The sequence below is a fragment of the Cololabis saira genome, chromosome 14 (assembly GCF_033807715.1).
Source record: "Cololabis saira isolate AMF1-May2022 chromosome 14, fColSai1.1, whole genome shotgun sequence".
NCBI lineage: Eukaryota > Metazoa > Chordata > Actinopteri > Beloniformes > Belonidae > Cololabis > Cololabis saira.
This window is the reverse complement of record NC_084600.1, coordinates 20829688-20854504: the sequence shown is the minus strand read 5'-3', so window position 1 is coordinate 20854504 and position 24817 is coordinate 20829688. Positions and strand designations below refer to the sequence as shown.

Here is a 24817-nt window from a genome sequence, read left to right as displayed (position 1 = left end):
GAAAAGACGACAAGGATTGTAACAGGGCTGCAGGGTCTCCTGGACCCTCACGTTTGTGTTCTTAGTTATTGTTATAGTTGGTGTTGCAGATGAACCCTCACGCAGGCTGCCTCGTGTGCAGTCATCGAGAGGCCTGGGACACTTCTGAAGTCTGCAGCTCAGTTTCCGGAACGCTGCTTTATATTCGTGTAAAAGAAGAAGGCGACATGTAAACTATTTGAACTTTTCATCTCATCTAAGATGGTTAGAAATGATTCTGTTCCTTTTGATTTTGATGCTAGAAATTGCATACAAGATGTTTGGGAAAGTGTTCAAAAACTAGAACAGTTTCCAGGTAAATAAATACCAGAGAGGAATGTTTCAGAATACGGGAAAGCTTTCCCCCCTGCGGTAAACAGATGGAATGATGTTAAAAGAAGAAAAATGATGAACCCTAGTGATAAATGTCCCCCATGTATCAAATTGTTTATGCGATGTTGCTTGGAATTTCAAAATAAAACATCTTTTGTTGTTTTTTACCATGAAACAGTTTCTCCTGGAAGCAGGGTCGAATAAAAGCACTAAATCAGTTGAGTTCTTCACTTTTTAGGAGTATTTCTCTTAGAAAACATTTGAACTATTACTAGCAAATTAACTCATTCCCAAATAAAAAAAATATCTTTTTATGTAGTTCTACAGCACGTGGGTTAGCAGTAGGAATTACATGTGGTCACTGTGCACCCAAATTTCCTGTAAACTGTAAACTTTCCTGTAAATAGTTTTATGAAAGGAACTGTAAGTGATGATGCAACGCAACGGGAATTTGGGTTTTGTTCTGTTGGGATACTTTCACCTCAGCCGTTGATTCACAATTGTTTCTCTTATTTCCCTCGAGTTCGTCTGATTTCGGCCATCTGGCAGAACCTGCGAAGTGATAAATAGGCGATTCTGTTTTTTTCCATCTTCTCTGGAAATGTTGATCCACTTCAACGTCGGCAATTTCTCGTACATTCTTCTTTTTTTCTCTCTCTTGTATTTGACTGAATTCTTTTTTCTTCCAACATTGTCAGTCAAATAAAACTCTGGTATTTATATTTAATACAAAACTTCTCACAGGAGTCTGTTATTCCAGAAGCTTCTTGTCTTCTGAAGTTGTCTCGTTGCCCGTCTCCGAGCTGCAGTAATTAGAAATGACATTGATCTTAATCTGAAAAGATGCGGATTCACATGCTGCATCAGTAAATTGAAAGCTAACACTTGTCATTTGCATGTTGTCACAGTTGTGATGTTTAGTTTGTAATGCTGCCTCTTTGCGTCTGCGTGAACTTTGATCGCACATTTCTGTCCCGCTGTGTAGTGCTTCTCTTTGCACATCCCTCACGCAGCTGTCGACTCGTCATGGCTAAACCACTCGTTAAAGCAGCATTTGTTCCAGTAACTCCTGTCAACAACTAAAGTGTGGAGACAAGGGGATCTGATGTCTCTCGACTTTGATGAAGCTTTTATGACTTTGTAATATTTTTGCAACACTTGAAAAAGTGATCTGTCCTTCAAGTTGTGATGAAGCATATCAGTTGTGGTTTTAGATCATCACCTTCTTCCTGCAAACACCATCTGAAGGTGTTGCAGCAGCAGCAGCAGCAGCAGCAGCAGCAGCGCAGGGACTGTTATTGTTGCATTTTTGGTTTCCAAGTTCCCCTAACATTCTTCATTGGGCACAAGTGGAGACAGCGGGCACCCAAGTCCAGCACCTGGTCCCTCCTCTTCATCAGTCATCCCTTTGTAATGTGTGCTGAATGTGGTTTGTCATTGTCTTGTTAAAAAGATGTCACCCTGTAAATCATGTTTTCCTGGAGCACTGATGGGAACTCCAACCGTCGCCAGTTACAGTCTGGATGGTTTATTTACCTTACATTTTGGTCTGATTCTTCAAAATGAAATATCAGTAATTTATAGGAGGAACTCTTTTAACGTCAAACGTGACAGCTATGATTTTTCAGGGTGGACCTCCGGGATGTGTGTTTTTAGCTCAAGTTGTTACAGCGCTGTAGGTTGGAAAAATATCACTGGCAAAGAAAAAACAACTGTCTGAGGGACTTTGCCTCATTTAGGTACGACAGCACAGTGATGTACTTGCATAACAAGAGCATTGTATCGGATTTATGAATATATTTCTCATCATTTCCTGATAATATGCGTTTTGAGGTTTACAGAATTGGGTGTATCGTGTTGTTTGGGGTTTCCTTTTTCTATGACTGGGATGTATTACTCCTGAGAACTTGACATTTCACTGCAGAGTTTTTCAAACTTATCTTATTGTTAATGTTCACTGACCTTTACTTAGAGAATGGAGCACTGATGCATCCTGGGAACTGGCGGTATCAATGGATCGGCTGTATTTTATTTGAAAGTAAAACAGTGCAGCTGCTAAAAGTGGTTATTTTCTTTGTATTTTAAATACTTTTGAATGAGGAGTGGAAGTAACGAATGCTTGCTACACCACTGGGATCGAGCTCATAAACACATGAAAGAACTGATATCGATACGAAAAACATATCATATGTTTTGATACTTCAAGATTCTGATTGTATTTTATTTATTTATTTTTAGGTTTCCGGTCTTAAGGCCACTTTACTGAAATGATTAAAGGCAGTATTTGTTTTATTTATTCTTGCTTTAAATGATTAATTTAGGGGTGGCAGATTAAAATCAGTTTTAAATTAATAATATTACTTGATCTTTTATTGCTCGCTTTCCATTTTTAAGTTGGATGCATTTTCACTTTTCACTGCCTCTATTTTTAACATTTTATTTTTGTAACTTTCACCTTTCAGATTTACCTAGCGCTCAAATATTTTCCCCTCTTTTTTTTTTGTTGTTGTCAGAAACTCAATATTTTACAAGAATTCCCCAATTTAAGAACAGAATAACAGCAAGTCTTTCCATTAAGTAGGTAAACAAAAAAATAAAAAGAAGGGTGATTCAGCAATGTAATCTGATTACTGGCTGTGATAGGAGGGGACAAAAGAAACTCAAATTTAGTACAGTACATCCTTTTCTTCAAGTACTTTTAGTTTCCCAAACCATTTTCCTGATGTGAATTGAAAGCAAAGTCTGTCTGCCATGAGCGGTGGAAGCTTTTTAGCACTTAAAGATTCAGTTTTGTCTTAAAAAAAGTCGTAAATCAGCGCAAATGCAGAGTTCATAGTGACTGCTGGTGCAGAAGTACCGTATGTGGACACATAGTGGCAAAAGCTGTGTAATTCTGACTTCTGAGAGCTTCAACGGTGGTCACCGTGGAGGGAAGGGTGAGAAAGGGGGGGTTCTGGCCCCTGGTCCTCTCACTCGCCATGGCTTTCTGCAGCATTCCCATGAGATTCCACGTTTTTAACACAAACCAGGGCCCGGAATTTGTCTTTATGAGTCTTGAGTCTTTATCTCTCACCATTTCATCTGCAGCGGCTGCATGACACATACTGATGAATAGACGGTGCTTGTTGGAGGAACCCTGCTTCTTTCTTATCTTAAAGTAGCTTTTGATGATATTAGCAGCCAGCTTTGCAGCATGAGCTGCAGTGGAGCCACATTATCGCCGATGCCAACAGAAAACAAAGACATGTGTGAGCTGGTTTTCAATAAACCTGGTTCTGAAAAGATTGTAGCAGCCCTGGCTTCACCGCCACCGTGCTACTCCTTCAGTCCTCATGGCGTTCATGCTGCTTTAATCATCTGTTACTGAGCTTCTCTGAGCCCATGTCATTGTCTCGTTTGGGCCTTATTTACGATGAACTGTCGCCTTGAACAAATGAGGTGTTTTTACTTTTGTAGGTCATAGGGAAAGGTGATTTATGGAAACCCCGCAGAATAATGGAGCCAGCTCTGGAAAGCATTAGTTAGTGTGAAGCGTCACGGTAATGTCCTCCTTGTGCCGCGTGCATGAAGGCGACACTTAAATCACCGTCTGAAGCTGGAGGTGAATGCCGACATCGCGGACAGGACGCTCAGAGGCCGTTAGACAGCCCATCCAGGCTGTTTAAAAATGCATCACTTCGACTTCATCTCCTCCAATTAACTCTTGGGAAATGATGGCTTTGCTGGCAGTAACGTCACCTCAAACCATCCTTCTGTCACTTTTAGGGAACATTTAACAGGAAAGTCCCTGCAGAGTCGGTGGCCTTGTAAGTTTGGACCGTAAACTAAAAACTTAGGAGATAAAGATTTGAATAGCAAACGGGAGATCATTCTGCTGCTCCGATTTAAAGGTATTGTGACGTAATTTTTAACATGCTTTTAACACTATTAAAAGTCTTGGCCAACATCCCTCAAATGTGTCTAAAAGGGTGTAACAAGAAAAACTTCACTCCAGTACTCCATGCCTGGCTTTTTTTATGACGGTGTTTTTTGCCTGTGAAAAACGCGTCCTTTTCCCGCTTTCCTGTCAATCATTGCCCCGCTCCTCCTCCTAACCCCCCCCCCCCCCTTTTTTTTGGGTGTAATTGATGTCAAGACACCCAACAAAACACAAAAAATCAAGAAAAATGTGTTTTTCATGTCACAATACCTTTAACATCCGAATCAGTGTGTTTGAATGGAAACCTTAGCTAAATACGAGGTCTGAGAACTGAACAATAGAAATCAAAGATAAGCATCAATAGACTGGCTTATTTTGATGTTAATTTATATATTAAGTACAGTTTGTTTGTGGGGTGTGTCTTTTTGTTTTCTTAGACCTTACAAAAAACAGATGGGAGTTCAGTTTAAAGAAAAAAGCTAAAGTTGTTCTTGGAAATCCCTGAAAGACTTGGGCTTTGCCTCTCGGAGCTCAGCCAGTCGTGTCTAGACTCGCCGAGGGACATTTCAGATGTTCTGAGGAGCTTGTTTTGCTGCTGCTGCTCCTCAGCTGCGGTTCACACAGAGCTGCTGGCACAAGCCGCGCCGGGAAGAGTCCAGCTGATGCTTGTCTCCCTGTGCGACTTTCTAGATAAGATGAGTGCTGTGCCATATGTAAATGTGCTTTGCATAAATCTTTTGCAGGTCGTGGGAGGCTCGGGGCGGTTGTACACTTGCTTCCTGTCCTGTCACTACTGCCCGTGTCCAGCTTTCGCCTACTCAGTGCTGCGCAGGAATCAAGGCCTCCTCGTGAGTCTCACTCAAACTTGTGATTGTTACTTTAAGTCCTTTCAAGTAAAGAAAGGATCCCCTTGGACAATTTCCAGTGTCAGGTGTGCGTCGGACCAGTTTAAGACCAGTTATAAAAACTGAATGATGTCCTTCACTTCAATTACTTAAATATTGAATATTTTTTCAGTTCTAATAGTTGCTTAGAAAAATGTAGACTCTGAAAAAATACTCAGAAACATCCGAAGTTACAGAGCAGGCTTCATAGTTTTTTCTGGGTTACACCACAAGTCCAAATGCACTGAAAGTCCTTAAGAACCTGAAATCTGCAGGGTGCCAGGACGACACCGGTCCAGAAAACAGCAGAATTATCCCCCGTCCCCGTCTTCATACATCATGCTGCATTTGTTATGTAGCTCAAAAAAGGTGGAAGACGGATTTGAAAAGCAAAGGAACCCTGATGGGAGGGAGGGGGTGGGGCCAATTGACTGACTCCTCCCCCTAAAACCAGCCGTTAGCTGCAGAGCTGTAAAAGTGTTGAATAAGGAGCTGTTGAACTGTGGCTGAAGAATGTTTAGACTTAAACAATTAAGGCACTTAATTAATACCACATGAAACGGCGTCAGTTTATGATTAAAAAAAAAAAAATCTTCAAGATTTTGGGGGAAAAAGCGACTAACTCATGACGACATGGGTAAACGGCTTTAAAGCAGAAAACAGATGACCATTCCCAGCGTTCCTACCATTCCCCTCCCGCATCAACAACATCACCCGGTCTGCCTACTTCCGCTCTTCACTCTCCCAACGGTGCAGCAACCGTGGTTCCCTCTCTGGTCCCCTCCCGCCTGGACTACTGCAGTTCCCTCTCTTTGGTCTTCCCCACAAACTCCTCCATAAAGTCCAGCTGGTCCAGAAACCTGCTGCTTGGATTATCACCAGAACACCGTCCATCAGTCACATCGCCCCCGTTCTACATCAACTCCACTGGTTTCCCATCAAACACTGTGTCAACTACAAAATCCTCCTTGTTGACGTTTACGGCGATCCATTACCTCGCTCCCTCGTACCTCTTTGCTCTCTTTTACATCAGTATTCTCACCTGGTCTCTCAGATCTGCCTCCTCCATGACTGTCCACGTCCAACATGGGGTCTAGAGCCTTCACCCTCGTCTCTGGATGTCCCGCCCCCTGATATCAGGAACGTTGGCTCTGTTTCAACCAGATATTTGAAATATAACATCTGTCTTTTATGCTCTGCTGCAAACTCTGCTGTTTTCTGTTGTTCTGATTGTCTTTTCTATGTTTTGATTGTTGTTCGGCGACCTTAAGTGCCAAGAAAGGTGCCTTACAAATAAAATGTATTATTATTATTATTATTATTATTACTATTATTATCCTGAAGTAACCAGTGAATGACCTCACGTCATGCAGATGTCCTGTCTTTCTTTAGTGATTGATAATAGCACTGAGAACTAATTGTTCATTGATGACGATGATGCCGGGCCATTTTTGCAGTTGAGGACTTGACGTGCTTAGTGAGGCATATCGGGTCTGCAGGGGTGGAAAGTAACAAATTACATTTACTCACGTTACTGTAATTGAGTACTTTTTATGAGTAATTTGTCATTTTCAAAGTAGTTTTTGAAATATGTAATTTTTACTTTTACTCGAGTACATTTTGACCCAAGTATTTTACTTCGCTACATTTGAACCCCCTCACGTTACTGAGTACAAAATTTATGGTGAAAATCTTGTGGGCATTTTATTTTGGTTTATTGTGAATAGCAGGATCCTGCGGGCATTGGGCACTTTATTTTGTGTTTGAATACTTGAATACTACTAAAAGGATCATGTTACTGAGCTCAGCTGAGCTTTTACAAGTGTGGATGTGTACTTTAATATGCCTCGAAGTTAATTAAAACAACTTGTGCTGGATTTGATTCGTGACTCATCCTTTTTTTGCATTAAATAACTGAAAGTAACTTTTACTCAAATTACATTTTAAATGAAGTACTTTTGTACTTTTACTTGAGTAAATTTTTAAATGAGTACTTTTACTTTTACTTTGAGTAGAATTTAAGCAAAGTAAAGATCCTTTTACTCAATTACAATTTTTCAGTACTTTTTCCACCTCTGCGGGTCTGAGATGTAGCCTTTTTTTTTAAAGTATTTATTTATTTTTTAATCTCTCTGAGAAGCAGCATCTAACTTGGGGGTAAATGTGATGGGACGTCCTCTCCTGAGAAGACCGGCAAGTGTCTTGACCGGTTTCCGCTTGTGAAAACCAGCCATGGCTGTAAAACACTGAGCTCACTAGTGTTTGGAAGTGGTTTCCAAACTGATGTGCAGCAACAGTTGCTTATCTGAGACTATGCTGTCCCTCTGGGCATTGTGTTAACAAACACTGTAATGCTCCAGACAAGAAAACTGGCTAAATAATCTGCTTATATGGAGGTCCGCACTCCAGCTGATGATCATGTCTTCAACTTACCCTCTCAGATCCTATAAAAGCCATAAGCAGGAACCCATTGGCTGAAGTTTCAGGTTGCCCTTTCCCTGATATTAAAACCCACTACGATCAAATGGTTTCAGTTTCGTTAGGATTAAAAGTACTATGTACTATAACTGGTGACACTACCTGGTGGTGTAAACATCAGTCTGTGTGCAGACACACATGAAAGCTGTTTCACATCCTTTCTGCGGTCAGTCAAGCGTGCGTCCCAGACGAAACCTTTGCCCTGTGAAGCAAAACGTTGCACACGTTTTATATTTTTGCATTGTGGTATGTTTTCATCTGCCCACTGATGGGTGTGTCCCTTGAGTTGTTCCATAAATATCTCGAAGCAAAAACAAAAATGCTCTGCTGTTTATGACTATTAAGGAGATGTGTTTCCCTGGAGGATCCTGCTAAAATCAGTCTGAGAAACGGAGGACTGCAGCAGAGCGTGGAGACGGCACCACCGAGGGCATTCCCCGTAGATTAACCCGGGCCAGAATCAGTTTTGAACATAACTCTCAGACTGCAAAGTCCAAGTGTTCAGACGTGCAGGACGGGTGCAGACAAATTAGCTGTCCTGTAAGCAGTGGTGGACAGTAACGGAGTAAATTTACTTGAGTATTGTACTTAAGTACATATCCAGAGGATTTGTAATTTACTTGAGTATTAGATTTCTTTGGTACTTATTACTCTTACTTGAATACATTTCCAAGACAAATATTTTTACTTTTACTCGAGTAAATTTCTAGGAAGGCTGAAAAGTACTCGTTACTTTCAGGTCTGCTCTTTTTTCTTCTTCCCTAAAATCCTATTGGACACAAGCTGTTTTTGTCAAAGGAGGAGACCTATCACAGTGCACGCTCTCCACTGGGATGTACGTAAAGCGGAAATACGTCAAGCCTCCTCAAAACGATACCGCCAAAGTAGCCTGCGTTTGTCAAGACAGAGCAACAATGACTACGCCTGCGTCAGGAGAAGAAAGACAATCCACTGAGTCGTCTGAGTCTGATAATGAGCCGGACTCGGAGCAGGGACTTTCACAAAATCCTTGGCCGTATCTTAACTCAATGTTTGAGTTCGACCGAGTAAAAAACGAGGGCACAGACAAACCACAAACATTTACAACTTAAACTTTACAACTTAAATTAATTTAGAAAAATATAGTAATTTACTGATGTGGAAAATAAGAAATTTACTCTTACTCTTACTTTTACTTAAAGTAAATTTAAAAGCATTTACTTTTGGATACTTAAGTACCTTTAAAAGCAAGTACTTTTCTACTCTTACTCGAGTAATATTTTGACTGAGCTACTTTTACTTGTAACTGAGTAAATTTTGACCAGTAGTATTTGTACTCTTACTCAAGTACTGGGGTCGAGTACTCTGTCCACCTCTGCCTGTAAGCAGACAGTACAAACGCCTCCAACTTCATCCTTTTGAGTTTAAATCCCTTGAGTATAAGTTTATAGTAAAAACACCTGGTCAACATGTTAGTACGGAGATTGTATCCAGTGGTCCAGAACTGCAGTGAACATCCGGCTACTGACAATATTTATACAGAAAAATGAACCACTCATAGCCTCTGTCATGATTTATATAAATGGACAACAGTAATGTGATTTTGAAGAACACCGGGGGAAGATCTCTGGGTAATATTTCCATCAGGTCCGAGGCGAGCGATGAGATCTGTGTGTTGGGGTAACGGGACTGTCATTACAGCGTTATAACGGTGTCATCCATCATGTTTAGTTCTGGTGTCTGTGCCATTGTTTCCTCCAGTGCAAACACATCCTGGCCGTGTACCTGTGCCAGGCCATGGCTGTGAGTCAGCAGGAGAGGGTCTCCGATCAGCAGATGTCCACGCTGCTCAGCGGGACCGGGGCGCCGTGATGGAGGCCGGACCGTCCAGGGGGATCAGAGCTGGTGCTTTCACACGCTTCTGGGACCAGAACCTGTCCTGGTTTCTGTTTTGACCCTCTACAAGATGAAACCGTTAATTTATTTATCTTTTCTTATGAAAATATTATTCATCTTGATAATATATAATCTATTTTTTTAGTTTCTTTTTATCTGCAGCCATCAGTTCTGGAGGAAACCAGCAATTTTACTTTCACAAGTGTGTCATTTGTAAATAAACCATCAAATTGAACATTTTTTGTAATAAAAATTGATCTTTAACAATATAAACATTGCCTTTATTAACAAAATAATTCACCATACATACAGATTGCAATGACTACCAATGTCGGCTGTAGTTTTGTTGAATGAACAAAGGAATGAAAGGTTGAACATCAGCTTGCCCACGGTGGATGTTTTTCCTGATTAGTAACGAGATAAAACACAGTAAGACGGCTACTTCAGAGTGAAAGGCAGGAATGTTGAACCAGATCGGCTTGCTATGCTCTCACCTTTTAAAAGCTGAAAGAGAAGGCAAAAGTTTGACATCGACCGACGGCTCGCAGGCAGCCGGAAAACAGTATTTTTGTTCACACAACAGTCAACAAAGACGAGATAACGTTACAGTGCAGTTACAGTGTAGATGTCTCCATCGGAATGTACTAAGACGTTGGCACACTCCTGTTTTTTAGCCCTTGGAGGTGGTCAGGTGTCTCTCAGGACCCGAGCGCAGACGCGCAGCGACAGGTGAAGTCAAAGGTCAGTGCAACGTTCATTTGTGTAGTGCTGCTGCTCTCAGGTGAAGCAAACATCTCCACGAGGACGCCCACTCTCGGCCCACTCCACCCACGATGCTGCTCCGTGAGCACCGCTCAGTGCAAACCACTTGGCAATATTTGCTGAGCATCACCAGCCGATCGGCCCCTGTTGTCACCTCGCTTCAGTGTCGTCACACACTTGTAAGGTGTGATCTGGTCACGTGACATTCATTCATATACACCAGGATCAGGGAAATCAGTGCATTTTTACTAACCCAAATAAATGCACGTTTGCCTCGAGGCGTGGATGATACAGAGTTATGTAAAGCACGCGGATCTGAAGTGTCAGCTTGCAGAACATCATCCCCGCCTCAATACAGAAAAAAAAAAGCAGCTGAGAATACTTTGTGCAGATGGCACGTTTCTGTGAAGGGCAGAGTCAGTTTCCCACTTTGTGAGCTCGTGTCTCTTAGATAAATCCCCCCACTAATGACGCTAAAGTAACCCTCCTTTCCCTGGAAACAGATCTACAGATGGGATGGTTTTGTTACCAGTGGAAAGGAGTGGTTAACAGGGAGGGAAAGTATCTTGTTTTCTGCATTTTTGCGTTTCTCTGTCTCTTATTTAAATAGTGAAATACAAAACATACCCTCCCCCATCAATGCGCTTCTGAATAAAATTGATAAATAAATAAAGGCTGGAAAATAAAAGTGTGTTCTTTTGCAGTATACTGAGGCAGTGATGAGTATTTTAAAGGTTTGCAAGCCCAGAATAACCACAGATGACTGTACCTTTCTTATAGGTCCACAAGTACAGTGCTAGCCACGGAAAGTGTTTTTTTGTCTTTGTTTTTGTTAATCTTTTACATTCTACAAGATGCGCGCTTGTAATAAATAAGTTATTAAACACTGGCACTGATTGTTGACAGTATCGTGTAGCAGGGACACAAAACTGAAGTGTTTGTGGTTGCAAGTCTTGGACCTCCTCCATGTCTCCAGATCCAGCTGACTTCTGCAGATGTTGCTGCGGAACATTTCATTGCCCCCCAGACTCTCATCACAGTTTTATAAATACATCTCCACATTCAAGGCCCAACTGACCCGAGTGCGTCTTCACAGATCAGACCATTGTCCTGTAAACATTAGAAAAACCTCAGTGACCAAATCCTTTCAAGGTTTAAGGGAGTCGGCTGTATGGAGACTATAGGGGTCTGTAGCAGGGGTCAGGGGGGGTCAGGGGTCTATAGCAGGGGTCAGGGGGTCAGGGGTAGTGCTGGGCGGTATACCGGTTCATACCGAATACCGGTGTTTATTTTTCTTATGATATGAATTTTTCATATACCGTAATACCGGTGAGTCTGTACAGTAGCGTACACAACGTTGGGAACGCCGCACGGCGGTACGTTCCGCCGCGCAGCGCCGCTGGACACTGTTTGTGAGGGGACTGTTTAGCAGTAGTGATGCACCGATTGTTCGGTAACCGAAATTGTTCGTCCGAAAACGGCAAAAAAAAAACACTTTTGGTGTTCGGTGGAATAAGTTGGGAAAAAAACAATTAATAACGGCGTTGTAAAATAAGGAAATAGACTGGCCGCTCCCTTAACAGTTGCGCACCACAAACATAAATCGTTGGCCAACCAAAAAGTAACCACATAAGAATTTTACCTAACATTCACCAGGAGGTGGAACCAAAACAACATAATGCTGGGAAATTAAAAAATTTTCAGTTTTTTTATGTTCAATAAATATTTTCTACCTTGTAATTTTGTAAAAGATTTTTTTCTTTGAAAAGCATGCCTAAATCAAATTTATTTGATTTGATTTGACAGTAAAATAGGCCATTCTAAGCCAATTTACTGCAGCAATTCATTTCCAAATCATTAGAAAATGTGGTTAACACCCAGTTGTGCATGAAAAAAAAATATACCGTGATATACCGTGAAACCAATATAATTTTGAAAAATACCGTGATATAAATTTTTGGTCATACCGCCCAGCACTAGTCAGGGGTCTATAGCAGGGCTCAGGGGGGTCAGGGGTCTATAGCAGGGGTCAGGGGGGTCAGGGGGGGTCAGGGCCTATAGCAGGGGTCTGGGTCTATAGTAGGGGTCAGGGGGGTCAGGGCCTATAGCAGGGGGTCTATGGTCATGTGGATCTGGTCCCGGCTGCGCCGGCTGCTGCTGGAGCTCAGGTACAGCTCCTCCTTGTGACACAGGACGTGCCGGGTGAGGATCTTGCGGAAGGTGTTCCTGAAGTCCTGGATGCGGTACGCGTAGATGATGGGGTTGACCGCGGAGTTGGCGTGCGACAGGATGATGGCCACGTACATGACCACGGCGGGCTTGTCCACCTGCTCGTAGAACAGCGTGAGGCAGTTGAGGATGTGCACGGGCAGCCAGCACAGGGCGAACAGCCCCACGATGATGGACAGGGACTTGGCTGCGCGGATCTCCTTCTGCAGCAGCCCCTGGTTCTGGCTGTCCCCGTTGCCCACGCACTTCAGCTCGATCTGCCGCAGCTGCTTGCGCGCCACCGTGAAGATCTTCACGTAGATGCCCAGCATGATGAGCAGCGGCAGCAGGACGCACACGAAGAAGTTAAAGTAGACCATGTAGTGCATGTCCACCACGCTCTCGAAGAAGCAGCGCAGCTCGCAGCTCTGCAGCGCGTCCCGGGCCTTGGGGCCCCCGGACGCGGCTCTGCTCCGGTTCTCCGCGGGGCTCTGCGCGCAGCTCGAGTACTTCAAGTTCCACCCGAAGAACGGGATGAGACCAATAACAAAAGAGAGGATCCATAAAATGGCAATGATCTCTCTGGCAGTCTTCCCCGTCATCAACTCCTTGTACCTGGATGAGAGACACCACAAAACGCAGTTAATGCGCAGCTCAAAGTACAAGGGCATAGGTTTGGTCTCAACATAGGGACGATATAACGGCATAACCTGCATGTACACTTTTTGCTGGGGACGGGACATTAATAAGACCAAACAGATTGGGTGAACGGGGGTCAGAGCTACATTTGTCACGAATATTCCTAATTAATTGATAGGCTAAATGATCAATGCAAAATAAATCTGTATTGACTTATACTAACTTTCATGTGTATTGGTTCACCTGATACACGGTCCGATTCAAACCTTTGTTTTCAAAAACTACAAAAAAAAAACATTTTGAAAACTTCCAGAATATTCCAGGAATTTATTAGCAATTTAAATTGCAATATTTGAACATAACTTAAATTATATTAACATACACAATAAATACAAACTTATTCATATTCTCTTAACTACTACTTAACCTATATATGGAACTACATGTTAGCCTACATTGTCCTTCACCACAAGAGTAATACATTGCTTTAAAATTATTAACTTAATAACTGTAGGGTCAATTTTATCCTTACAACATTTGGGAAGACAATCTAAATTACCTATATATCTGAACTCATTATATAATGCAAATAAGGTTGCTTAAAAGTTGGTGGGGACAATTTGAGCCTCCTGAAAAGTTGGTAGTGTTATGTCCCTACCGTCCCTATGCAAACCTACGCCCTTAACTACTCATCTTACTAAACTCATTTGGATACTAAAAGTAAACTTCACTACTTCACTTAGTGTTTCTGCTGATCATGAAACACCATATTCAAAAGTAGAAGCAGAGATCGACATTATAAATCCCATTTAGCCAGATGCAGATTGGCACTAACAGGAGTCCACACTGAGACTTTGCTGTAAATCTTCGGAGCAACATGTGTTTTGCACAGATGAGGGATCAAAAAAATGTCACGCTTCATTTTGTTTCTCAGAGAAAGAAGCGGCCTTCAGATCATTTCCATCCTGTGTTTTGTTTTTAAAGGCCAAAATAAGTAAACCACTGTTGATTTTTTGGTCTCTGACGCGCATGCGTGCACCTCGGGGAAATCAGAAACACACACGAGCAAACACGCAGCTCAGTGAACCGGGTGGAGCAGAGATGCTCGTCTGAGCCAGACTGCTGCTGAATACCGTGTGGGTGGATGAGGCGATAGAAGCACATCCAACCTCAAAAATGTCGCACTACGTGTTTAAAAAAAAGTGTAATGATCAAAGTTTTAAAGTCTCAAAAAAAAGAAAAAGTCAAAGAACAAAAGCCCATATTCCCGTAAAAGCGATAAAAATACCACAATCTGCTATTCTGCAACTGTAATTCAAATTTTAAAAAATCTAGTGAAGATTACAAAGCATCTGTTACTGTACATCCTCCCGAGGATGTTTATCTGCATCTCCCGTCGTCACAGGTGTGTGTGTTCAGCATTCACCTCAGACATTTCTCCAGTCATACAAACTAACAGAAAAGAGAAAGATAAAAATAGCTCTGGGGAGGTGCACTGCATGTTGCTCGCCTTTTCATTTCCTCCCTTCTGAGAAATCACATCTGGAGCCGAGAGACCTGAACTCCTCCTGAGACCACTGTTAGGTCTCAAGTCTGCGGTTAGTCTCTTTTACAGTATCTCACATGTCAGAATACACGACGCGCACGGGGGTCAAATCAAGTGTTTCCTCCAGATACTGGAAACTTCACAGACTCCACTTATGGTGCATTTACACTTATATTTAGACTCCGATGCAGACGTCATCTGCAGTTTTTCACAGAACATCAGCCACTAACAACAGGAGCAGGTGCACGTCGAGTCTGAGCATCCAGATGTGAGGTGCGTCACTCCGGTGTCGTCCTGCCCGTGCACATCACGTGAAACAGCTGGAGACGAAGCTTCGAAGTGATTCAGCCCAGACACGTGTTAGTGACTGATCTGCATCCTGCAGGAGAGATGTGTGGCAGCTCCGCCGCTGCAGCTTCATCTCAGGAGCAGGAATACAGATCTGTCTACAAGCAACTCTGACCTTTACATGAGACTTTTGCAGAGAAGCTCTGAAGTAAAGAGCTTTAGTCCATTAATAAACCATTATCTAAGGATTGAATGATCATTACTGAATGAGTGATATGTATTTTTAAATATATATATTTCATTTGGGTTAACAAGGCTTTGCAAAGTTAGAGCTGACAACATCGGTTTAATGACCATGCATTAGTCTGATTAAAAGCCTAATAATTTAGCTGCAAAATAACTAAACACTAATTTGTTTTAGTACTTCTGATGTAAAGTCAGTAAGACTTGAAGGATCAAATCCGGAGCTTCTGGGTTGCAACAGGTGTGGACAGGATATGTGATCGCAGCGAGCAAGAATGTGTTTTTATTGCAAGCATGGCTTCAAAACGTTACATAAGCTGTTAGAGACATGCTTCCTACCGCTGCCTCAGCACATCCCGGTAAACAAGAAAACATGGTCAAAGCATCAACCTCCTGAGCGTTATTTGCAGAGTTCCTCTTTCTTTTTGTGACTGTTTTTCCATCCAGCATCAGAATGACCAGCTGTGAATCATCTTCTCTATTTTGTGTTTTGCTGTTTTTGCATCGTGTTAGACTTAGATTCTTTAAGCAAAGAGAGGGAGAGAAAAACCCTGCAGATGCACACATAGAAATGCAGGTAAAAGTAAATAAAACTGAGGAAAAATGCTGCCTTTTTCAAAAGTGTCGCTATTTTTATGTGATTCTGATGATGAGAAATGTCAAAGCCGTTACTCAGGAGTTACTCTCTGGCCGTGGTTCTTCTTGTTGGAAACAGAATAATACATTAAACGGTCTGATTTCCTGCAGACGGTGAAGATGAGAGCAGGCTAAGCTTGACTTTGGTTCAGGGAGGGGGTCGGTGCCTCCAAGGGCCTGTTTCACTCTGTAAAATGAAGGTCAGGTTACCACAACAGAGTGTGGGCCCTGCGGCCGCGCCGAGACCCCCGAGGGGCCCGTGAACATCACCGCCTGCTGCCTGCACCTCTCCTCTCATCTCCACCACTTCCTGCTGGGGTTCTCCAGCATCTGCCTCCCTGTATCTTTTAATCGCAACGGGTGACAGCGTGTACACAGGATCCATTTCCCAGAGGGCCCATCTCCTGCGCATCGCTCCCTGCTCTCTCTTTTTATCCGTGGAGACAGAGATCCAGCAACCGGCTGAATGGATTAGCTGTGGCATTACGACAGCACGCTGGCATCTGTCTTTGTTCTGCTTTCTTCCCCTGCTCCATTCTCCATGCAGCCCTCCTCGCTGTCGCTGAGCTTCCGCCCCGCGGCCACTGACCTGTGCCAGGCCACACACACACACACACACACACAATCTAAACACTCAAAACATCCGCTTAGATGTCCGGCTGTTTCCCGAGCTTCAGAAAGGCTCTAACAGGTGTCAGCACACACTGCTCTCCACCAGCTCGCTGCGGTCTATTCAAACATAACTGTTCATTATATGGATCATAAACTGTGTTCAGAGTCGACTTCTAATATTCCACATCTAAATGCTTGTAAACGTAACTGCAATAAACTGACATTTCTCAGTTTATATTGTTTCTGTAATAGTGAGGAAGTCATTCTTGTGGGTTTTCTTTATGTACCATAATCCTGAGCATAAACACAGAAAGTTTGCTCCATGTCGATCCCTCCTTTTATTGTTTTATGAGATCTTTATGAGATCAGAAGGAAACCGCAAACCTCAGATTATGCTCATTTGCAAGTTCATGGTTTCATTTTAATAGGGTCTGCTATCTTAGGTTTGGATGCTTTAATGTCCAATAACAACTTTTGAAATTTTTTGTATTGATTTTAGGGGAAACACCCTGCTTCAGCTCCTGTCACTTTAAAGAGGACATATAGAAAGAAAAAGAAAGAGAAACTGTGTGTATGAGCACATATTTGTCTGACGTATCAATTCAAAAACGGAGAAAACACACGTTTGTCCTTTAGCCACGTCTTTATCGAGTGCAAATCAACATACATGTCATTAAAAAATGAAATGAGCTCACTCTTTGTCTGCCAGCGTAAATAAAGTCCTCAGAGATGGTCATTATATTTCTTAGACAAAAACATAGATAGCAGAAGTCTATCTATGTAAAACATGCCTAAAATAATCATCTTTATTTTTTCTTTTGTGACTGGACGTGCCCCAAACTAAATGTCCAGGGTCAGTTTCATGAGTCCTTGTTCTATTTGAGTTGTTAAACGTGTCTTAAATTATTATCTATTTGTAAAATTCAATAAACACTGACCTGCTTCTGCTCATTACAGTTTAACTTTAACTAATGTTTAACTAAGTTTAACTAATCTTTTCTTCTACGTTTCTTTTAAATCTTTAAAGTTTATTAATTTGAGTTTTATTTCCTGATGTCATGAATCCACCTCAGTCTACTTATACATTTCCTTTTTACAGCCTTCCAGTTTAGTTTGTTTAGCTCCAAATGTTAGACTCAGCTGAGCAGGAACAGCCAGTCTTTTGCTACGCTTTGTGTTGAATTACCTTCAGCAGTTTTGAGGAGGAGTTTAAACCTTGCAAGGCGATCTGGCTCGGGTCAAAGTGACCCCAGCCGGAGCCAAGGCCGTCAGCTCCCTCAGGACTAACCATCAGCCGCTCTACAAGGCATAAACACCTATAGACACTTTCAGATGCAACACCTCAATAAGAACCCCTTCTTCAACCTCACACTTACAGTATTTGCATATCTAGACTAGGGATGGGCGGTATGGACTAAAAAATGTATCACGATAATTTCTGGCATTTATCCCGATAATGATAAAAATGACGATAAAAAAAAATACCAATTCAACTCCACCTTTGTAACTATAAATCTATCACCACATTCAGTCTTTGGAGCCCCCAAAACACTAATCTAAAAGAATACTAAATACTACTAAACTACACCAATTAAATTAATAAAAACCAATCAAATGAGTCCACCTGTACTGCAAAACTATAATGACTCAGATCCGCCATGTTGTTTTGTGTTGTTACACAAAAACCTAATCAATGGGAATTTATCTTTCTTTCTTTCTTTCTTTCTTTCTTTCTTTCTTTCTTTCTTTCTTTCTTTCTTTCTTTCTTTCTTTCTTTCTTTCTTTCTTTCTTTCTTTCTTTCTTTCTTTCTTTCTTTCTTTCTTTCTTTCTTTCTTTCTTTCTTTCTTTCTTTCTGGCTCATTTCCTTCCTTCCTTCCTTTTTTTCACGCACACGTACGTTGTGCGTCGATTTAACGCAGAACCATAAATCAGCTTTACACAAAAACGTCATCAACAGGAATTTATCGTTTTTACCGCAAGATGACAAATTCTTACCGTGGGGAATTTTTTTGACGGTATATCGTGAACGGTAAAATATCACCCATTCCTAATCTAGACATGTAGATATTTGTTTTAGGAGTTTAGATGACCAGGAGATTTTCTTTCCCTCGTGACCGAGTTATTCGTTATTCTACTGTTCTGGAAAATAAACATTCATATGCAAAGCCATGTTTGTAGTTTATCATCTCTTTTCCCATATAAGAAGAATTCTTACTGCCTTTAAATGCCTTTAAAATTGATAGAATGGAATTAAATAATAGTAAAGGTGGTTTTACTGATCAACATTAGACCTTATCTGACATCCAATCTGGACCAGATCAAAGCATGCCTGCTATTATATTGTTCCTGAAATAGCTGCTGACTGTGGTTTATGCCCTAATTCACACTCACTTTGTGCTTGTCACACAAAGCTGTGCAGCCTGTGGAAGATGGACTCCCTCCTGCGAGTAAACCCAGCTGCTGTGAACTGAGGTGTGAAGACAAGGCTGATGGCATGGGATCATGACTGTACCACTGCCATATTTTAATCAAAGCACGTCTTGTACAGTTCATTAAGATCCCAGGAAATGTGTCAAAAAAGAGTCAACTAAGTTTCCTTTCAGGGTCTGTTCTTCAACTTACTGACCAAAAACAATGAAATGCTGGGCAGCTGCTCTTTATTTGAACTATTCGGCCTTGAAGAGACGGGCTTTCTGGAAGTGTGTCTCATGTAGATTTCATTGAGTAAAAATAGAAAAATCCGGAGCGAAAACAAAGCGTGTTATACAGTCCAGGAGCAGTGGCTATGTCAGGGAGAACTGCTTGGCACGGACATTAAAGGCTTTGTAACTTTGAACAGTTTTTATACACAAAAACGATCTCTATCACACCGAAAGAAAATATTATTCTTTGACAAATTCTTGTAATGGACCGTGAAAGAATCAGCTCTACACGGTGGGTATTTTTCTGTAAACAGAAGATAATCACCCTCACGTGTTACCTCTGGAGCTAAAGTGCTGGGCCACGGATGTATTTAATTGTACTGAATAATCTAATGACACAGTTTGGTATTTAATTGATTTCAGAACTGCTGGCAGTTGACACCTCCCCAGTAGTAGTTGGGCTCACCATCGCCCGACATTTTCACTTTTTATCTGATGTTCACCACGTTCTGACAGACCTTTAGTGCACAAGCTAGAGAGTGGTGTCAATCTGTCTCTGAAAACAAACCTAGATCCATTATTGGATGGCAAAGAGTGACCAAATCAAAGTAGTTCTGAGTTATACCTGTAACAGATTGGATATCTGCAGCAGACAGGTAACTAATGTTAACATGAATAAATGACTAGTCCACGCCTCAGCTTCCATAGAACTGGATCGGTACATGGTGAGCGATGTATATTCGTGACAAAATAGGCATTTGTTAGAGCCAGATTGACATTTTCGAGTCTTGTCTGGAGCGTTGCTTTAAACAAGGGCCTCTGTGTGCAGAAGTGTTGTTAATTTAGTGTTTGATTTAAACTGTAAATTGCAGTGAGACAAATGGCTAAAATAAGATAATTTATCATGTAAACATTCTGAAAATCCTAAACTTGTCATAGATCCCACAATAGTGACATTGATCTCTAAACCATACTGGGAAATCTATGCAAACCCAACGGTTTTACATCATCTTCACTACAGACGTCTCCTCTGCTGATCCCAGGTGACTTCAGGAGTCATTGATTGTTTGTTATTCTTTGAATGTCTGTTTGTTGAGGTAAACATTATTTCCATCATTATCAGCGTGAGGAACCCATAAATATGGAGCACTTATTTGTGACCCCCCCCACTAAAAGAGCCTTGCCAAGTCCTTCAGGACTACATCCCCTTGCTATCCTGAAACAAAGGAAACACTGGGTTTTAAATAATGAAGCTGTTATTTGTTGAAAACAGCATCGTCAGGCAAAATGATGTCCCGAGAGCCGTCCTGCTGATGTAGATGGACCATCTGGTGATGTGGACGACGTGCTTAGGTGTATGTCAGACCGCTGTCAGGCCAGAGGGTCAAAGTGGTTATAGTGGTTGTTTCTGAGAAAAAGAAGAGAGAATCTCTGGGGGTTTGGGAAGAGTGTTGAGTGGGTGTGTGGCTCGGTTATCTCACGGGGCTTAAAACATTTGGCCTTTCCCTTCCACTAAAACCATCTGCACTTTTATCTGAGGCAGAATCACGGCCCACAGGCCCAAAGACTGGTCAGTTTACACACAAAAGCCTAAAGACATGTCATTTGAACTAAGAATACACACACTGATTTTATTATCACACACACACACATATACAATATATATTTTATATTATATATATATATATATATATATATATATATATATATATATATATATATATATACATACCACTGTATGAGCTATTGGGAATCACCTAAGTGTTTATATAACGATGTATAAAATGTCACATTGATGACTTTCCACAGACTTTTATGAGAATATTGCTGCCTTAAAGCCAGTTAAACATGCGAGGAGGTAAAATGAGGCACATAAAAGTTTTATTTCAGTCCGCAGCTCAAAATAGCAGCAGGAATGGGAACTTTGCAAACCGCTTGGTTGATGGTGGGCAACTCTCATCCCCAGCTAGTGTCAAAGTGTCCTTTCTTGCCAGCATTTGAGTATAATGGAAACGACAGCACATCTCAGCCCCACAGCGCAAAACAGCCCACACAAACACGTCCAATGCCAGTGTGCTGCCCTGAAAGACATGTAATAATAATAATAATGATGTGACAGCTCCCTAGCATGGCGCGGATCCAAAAACAACAGCACCTGCAGACAGATGTTTCCCATCTCATAATAGAAACGGTATTTTCAATTCATGGAAGTATGAGGGAGCAGCGTGTGGTGCCTGAAGGCAGCTCTGCTGCCTGCTCCTGTTTCCACCAGACGACCGTGAACACAGCTAGGGGCTTCACACATGGGCTCGCTGGCCTCGGGTCCAGTGGAAGTGACACGCTGGGGCAGGTATGGATCCAGCAGCTGTTTGTCTGCAATTATACACCCCCGGTTTGAAGTTGGGATGAAATAATATCACAGCAAATTACTGGTATTGGTGTAATGAAAGTCATTTGCTTTATCAGAGGTATGTTTTTAAGGTTAGTCAGGTAAAGATTGATTAAAAAAAGACATGTTTGAGGATGTCTTTAATTACTTAAAAAAAGTAATTTAAAAAATCCAGAGAAATCCAGTGTTAAATGGCGGGATTTCTGGGCCCTCCGGCAGTGCTGTGTTAGCAGCAGGCGGGACTCAGCAACGCCGCTGAAAACCTCACTAATTAAAAATTACTGCTGCACCCACAATTCAAGCCAAAACTCTGCCCTCAGGCTGCCTTTTCTGTACCTGAACCCATAAAAAAATGGACCAAGCGAGAGAAAAATAAATAGATAAATACATAAACTGCAGCTGTTCAGTCTTATGGTTTAAAAAAGAAAGAGGGAGAAAGAAAGAGGGGCTGTTATCAGCGGCCAGTGTGAATCCCGCAGCAGTGACGGTACGTGGGTGCAGTCGTACACATGGCTGACTTGAACATCTACCAGCATCATTAATGCTGAGTGAGGGCGATGCTTTGAAGCAGTGATGTCATCGGACAGCTTTGCTTTCTGGGAAAATCTTGCTTATTTTACCACGACAATGCAGACCCATATTCAGCATGTCTTATACCAACTCTCTCACCAACAGAACCACCTGCGGCCCAGACCCCTCACAAAAAACCCCTGAAGTGTTGACAGCTCAAATACTTCAACTGGGATTATTTATTCCACTTTAAAAACCAAACTTTTAGAAAGTTTTGTTCAACATGTGCTTTGTTTCACGATAACTATTTGACCATGTGTCCACATTACTTTAACACGCTTTCCTTGTAATAGCTCTTTATTTAAATAGCATATTACTAAATGTTGTTTTAATTTACTTCTGTCAGAGCATCTTTCTTTGTAAGCCTGTTGCATTCATGCCTTAATATCTTTTTTCCATCCACAGGAGGGGGTATCATATAAAAGACATTAACTGCTAAACTACCAAACGCTTGTTTATCACCCTCAGATGAGATACATAGTACATACATGTAAATATATACATGTACATATATACACAAGTGTGTCTGTCTCTTACACCAAATACTTTTAATAATAATGTTAGGATAGGTCTTATCTCATTATTATTCCAAGACTAAATATTAAGTAAACCATTATTACTATACTTGAGGCAATAAGCTTCCCAGGAAACGGGTCCATGGGACCACAGAGGTTGATCCTGATCTTTGCTCCCTCTGGTCTATCGGGGATATTATTGGGAGTGAGACATTAGTTCAGCTCATATATGACGATAAGATGATGAAAAATAAATACCCCCCTCCTCATCACACTTGATTAAACAGCTTGACTTCTTTCACTTTAAGTTCCATTGCTCCAAAACGCATTCACTGATTTTAGTTTGAACGAAACTTGATGAGATCGAGTTAAGGCCTGACTGTTTCACTGTCTTCAACTTTATCTCCCCGGCCACACTGCTGATTTGGACAAATGGAGGGGGAGAGACCTTTCAAGATAAGACCTCACCTAAAGGCTGATTTAAGGTCAGCGTTACACCAACGCAGAGCCTACGGCGTCGATTTAACGCAGAGCCATAATTCAGGCCTCACCAAAGACGGAGCTAGGGTTGCCACCCGTCCCGTAAAATACGGAATTGTCCTTTATTTGAGAAAAAAATGTTGCGTCCCGTATTGAACTAATACGGGACACGATTTGTACCGTATTTTCCTTAACTTTTACACCATATTCTAGTTGAATTATTGAAATAAATTAACTTTTACACCATATTCTAGTTGAATTATTGAAATAAATTAACCTTTACACCATATTCTAGTTGAATTATTGAAATAAATTAACTTTTACACCATATTCTAGTTGAATTATTGAAATAAATTAACTTTTACACCATATTCTAGTTGAATTATTGAAATAAATTAACTTTTACACCATATTCTAGTTGAATTATTGAAATAAGTTAACTTTTACACCATATTCTAGTTGAATTATTGAAATAAATTAACTTTTACACCATATTCTAGTTGAATTATTGAAATAAATTAACTTTTACACCATATTCTAGTTGAATTATTGAAATAAATTAACTTTTACACCATATTCTAGTTGAATTATTGAAATAAATTAACTTTTACACCATATTCTAGTTGAATTATTGAAATAAATTAACTTTTACACCATATTCTAGTTGAATTATTGAAATAAATTAACTTTTACACCATATTCTAGTTGAATTATTGAAATAAATTAACTTTTGCACCATATTCTAGTTGAATTATTGAAATAAATTAACTTTTACACCATATTCTAGTTGAATTATTGAAATAAATTAACTTTTACACCATATTCTTCACCTGTAGGCTATATTACATCCTGGCTGATGTGGACATACATAGCATAGGAGGATATTTCAGCTGCTAGTATGGTTGGCTGTCTGTACAGTCCTGCAAGTTCAATGCTATTAAAGCACTTTAAACTTTAAATCAAAGCATTTTGTTTTTTTCATATAAAATAAACACATTTTTATTCAGTTTAGAAGTTTTGGGGCTTTTTTTTGGCTCCTGCGCTGCTGAAATCAGGGCGTCCCTTGTTTCTATTTCTGAAAGGTGGCAGCCCTAGACGGAGCGCTCACCTCAGTGGGATCTTGACAGCCAGATATCGATCAATCGCGATGGCGAGGAGGCTGAAGATGGAGCTCTGCGTGAGCACCAAGACGAAACAGGCCAGGAAGAGGCACCCATAGAAATCCAGGTGTATGCCGATGCTGATGGTGATGGCGAAGGGGATGGCCAGGCACCCCACCAGGATGTCAGCCACGGCCAGAGACACCAGAAAGTAGTTGGTGGCGTTCTTCAGAGTGGTGTTGATCGCGACCGCCCAGCACACCAGCACGTTGCCGGATATGGAGAGAACAGCAATTACTACTTCAATCGCGATGTAGAGGTTATTCATCTCAGCAAAGTGTGTTTGGGGACGGGAGACCTGTGGGCAGCTCACAGAGGTCGTCCTGCAACACTTTTAGTCCCAGAGGAGCGAGCGCGTCTTTCTGCGGTAATCCAGGAAAACTCCCCCGCTGGATGAACAACTGGCCATCTGTGGGGAAGAAGAGAGGACATCACTTTCTTTTAACGCACACTGTTGACAAAGTTGACAAAGTATCTGCTGGGTAATGTAGAAATGTTCCTGCGCTGTGCGCTGGGACTCACCTTAACTAACCCGCACATCGCCTGCGGATGTTTTCACATCTACAGAATGAGAGGAGCGCTCCCCGGCATGTGCGCGTCCTGGCGCGGCCAGCGTCAC

At 41.5% G+C, this 24817-nt stretch overlaps 2 protein-coding genes across 3 annotated transcripts in view; one reads left to right on the top strand and one right to left on the bottom strand.

Annotated features, from left to right (window-relative positions):
- The window catches only part of zswim7 (zinc finger, SWIM-type containing 7), an 18135-nt gene extending 7950 nt beyond the window's left edge, over nucleotides 1-10185 (top strand). Inside the window, exons 4-5 of the mRNA XM_061740092.1 lie at nucleotides 5014-5118; nucleotides 9373-10185. Coding sequence (XP_061596076.1) covers nucleotides 5014-5118; nucleotides 9373-9483 — 216 coding nt within the window. The 3' untranslated portion in view covers nucleotides 9484-10185. The remainder of the gene's footprint in view (nucleotides 1-5013; nucleotides 5119-9372) is intronic.
- adora2b (adenosine A2b receptor) lies at nucleotides 9767-24817 on the bottom strand. Of its 2 annotated transcripts, XM_061740094.1 has the most exons (4): nucleotides 24721-24817; nucleotides 24147-24607; nucleotides 12372-13092; nucleotides 9767-12324 (listed from the first exon to the last, which is right to left on the bottom strand). In XM_061740094.1, the coding sequence occupies exons 2-3, from the start codon at nucleotides 24464-24466 to the stop codon at nucleotides 12372-12374; spliced, it is 1041 nt and encodes a 346-aa protein (XP_061596078.1). In that variant the 5' UTR covers nucleotides 24467-24607; nucleotides 24721-24817; the 3' UTR covers nucleotides 9767-12324. The 2 variants fall into 2 exon arrangements, with proteins under 2 accessions (XP_061596078.1, XP_061596077.1); XM_061740093.1 differs by having other exon boundaries at nucleotides 9767-13092.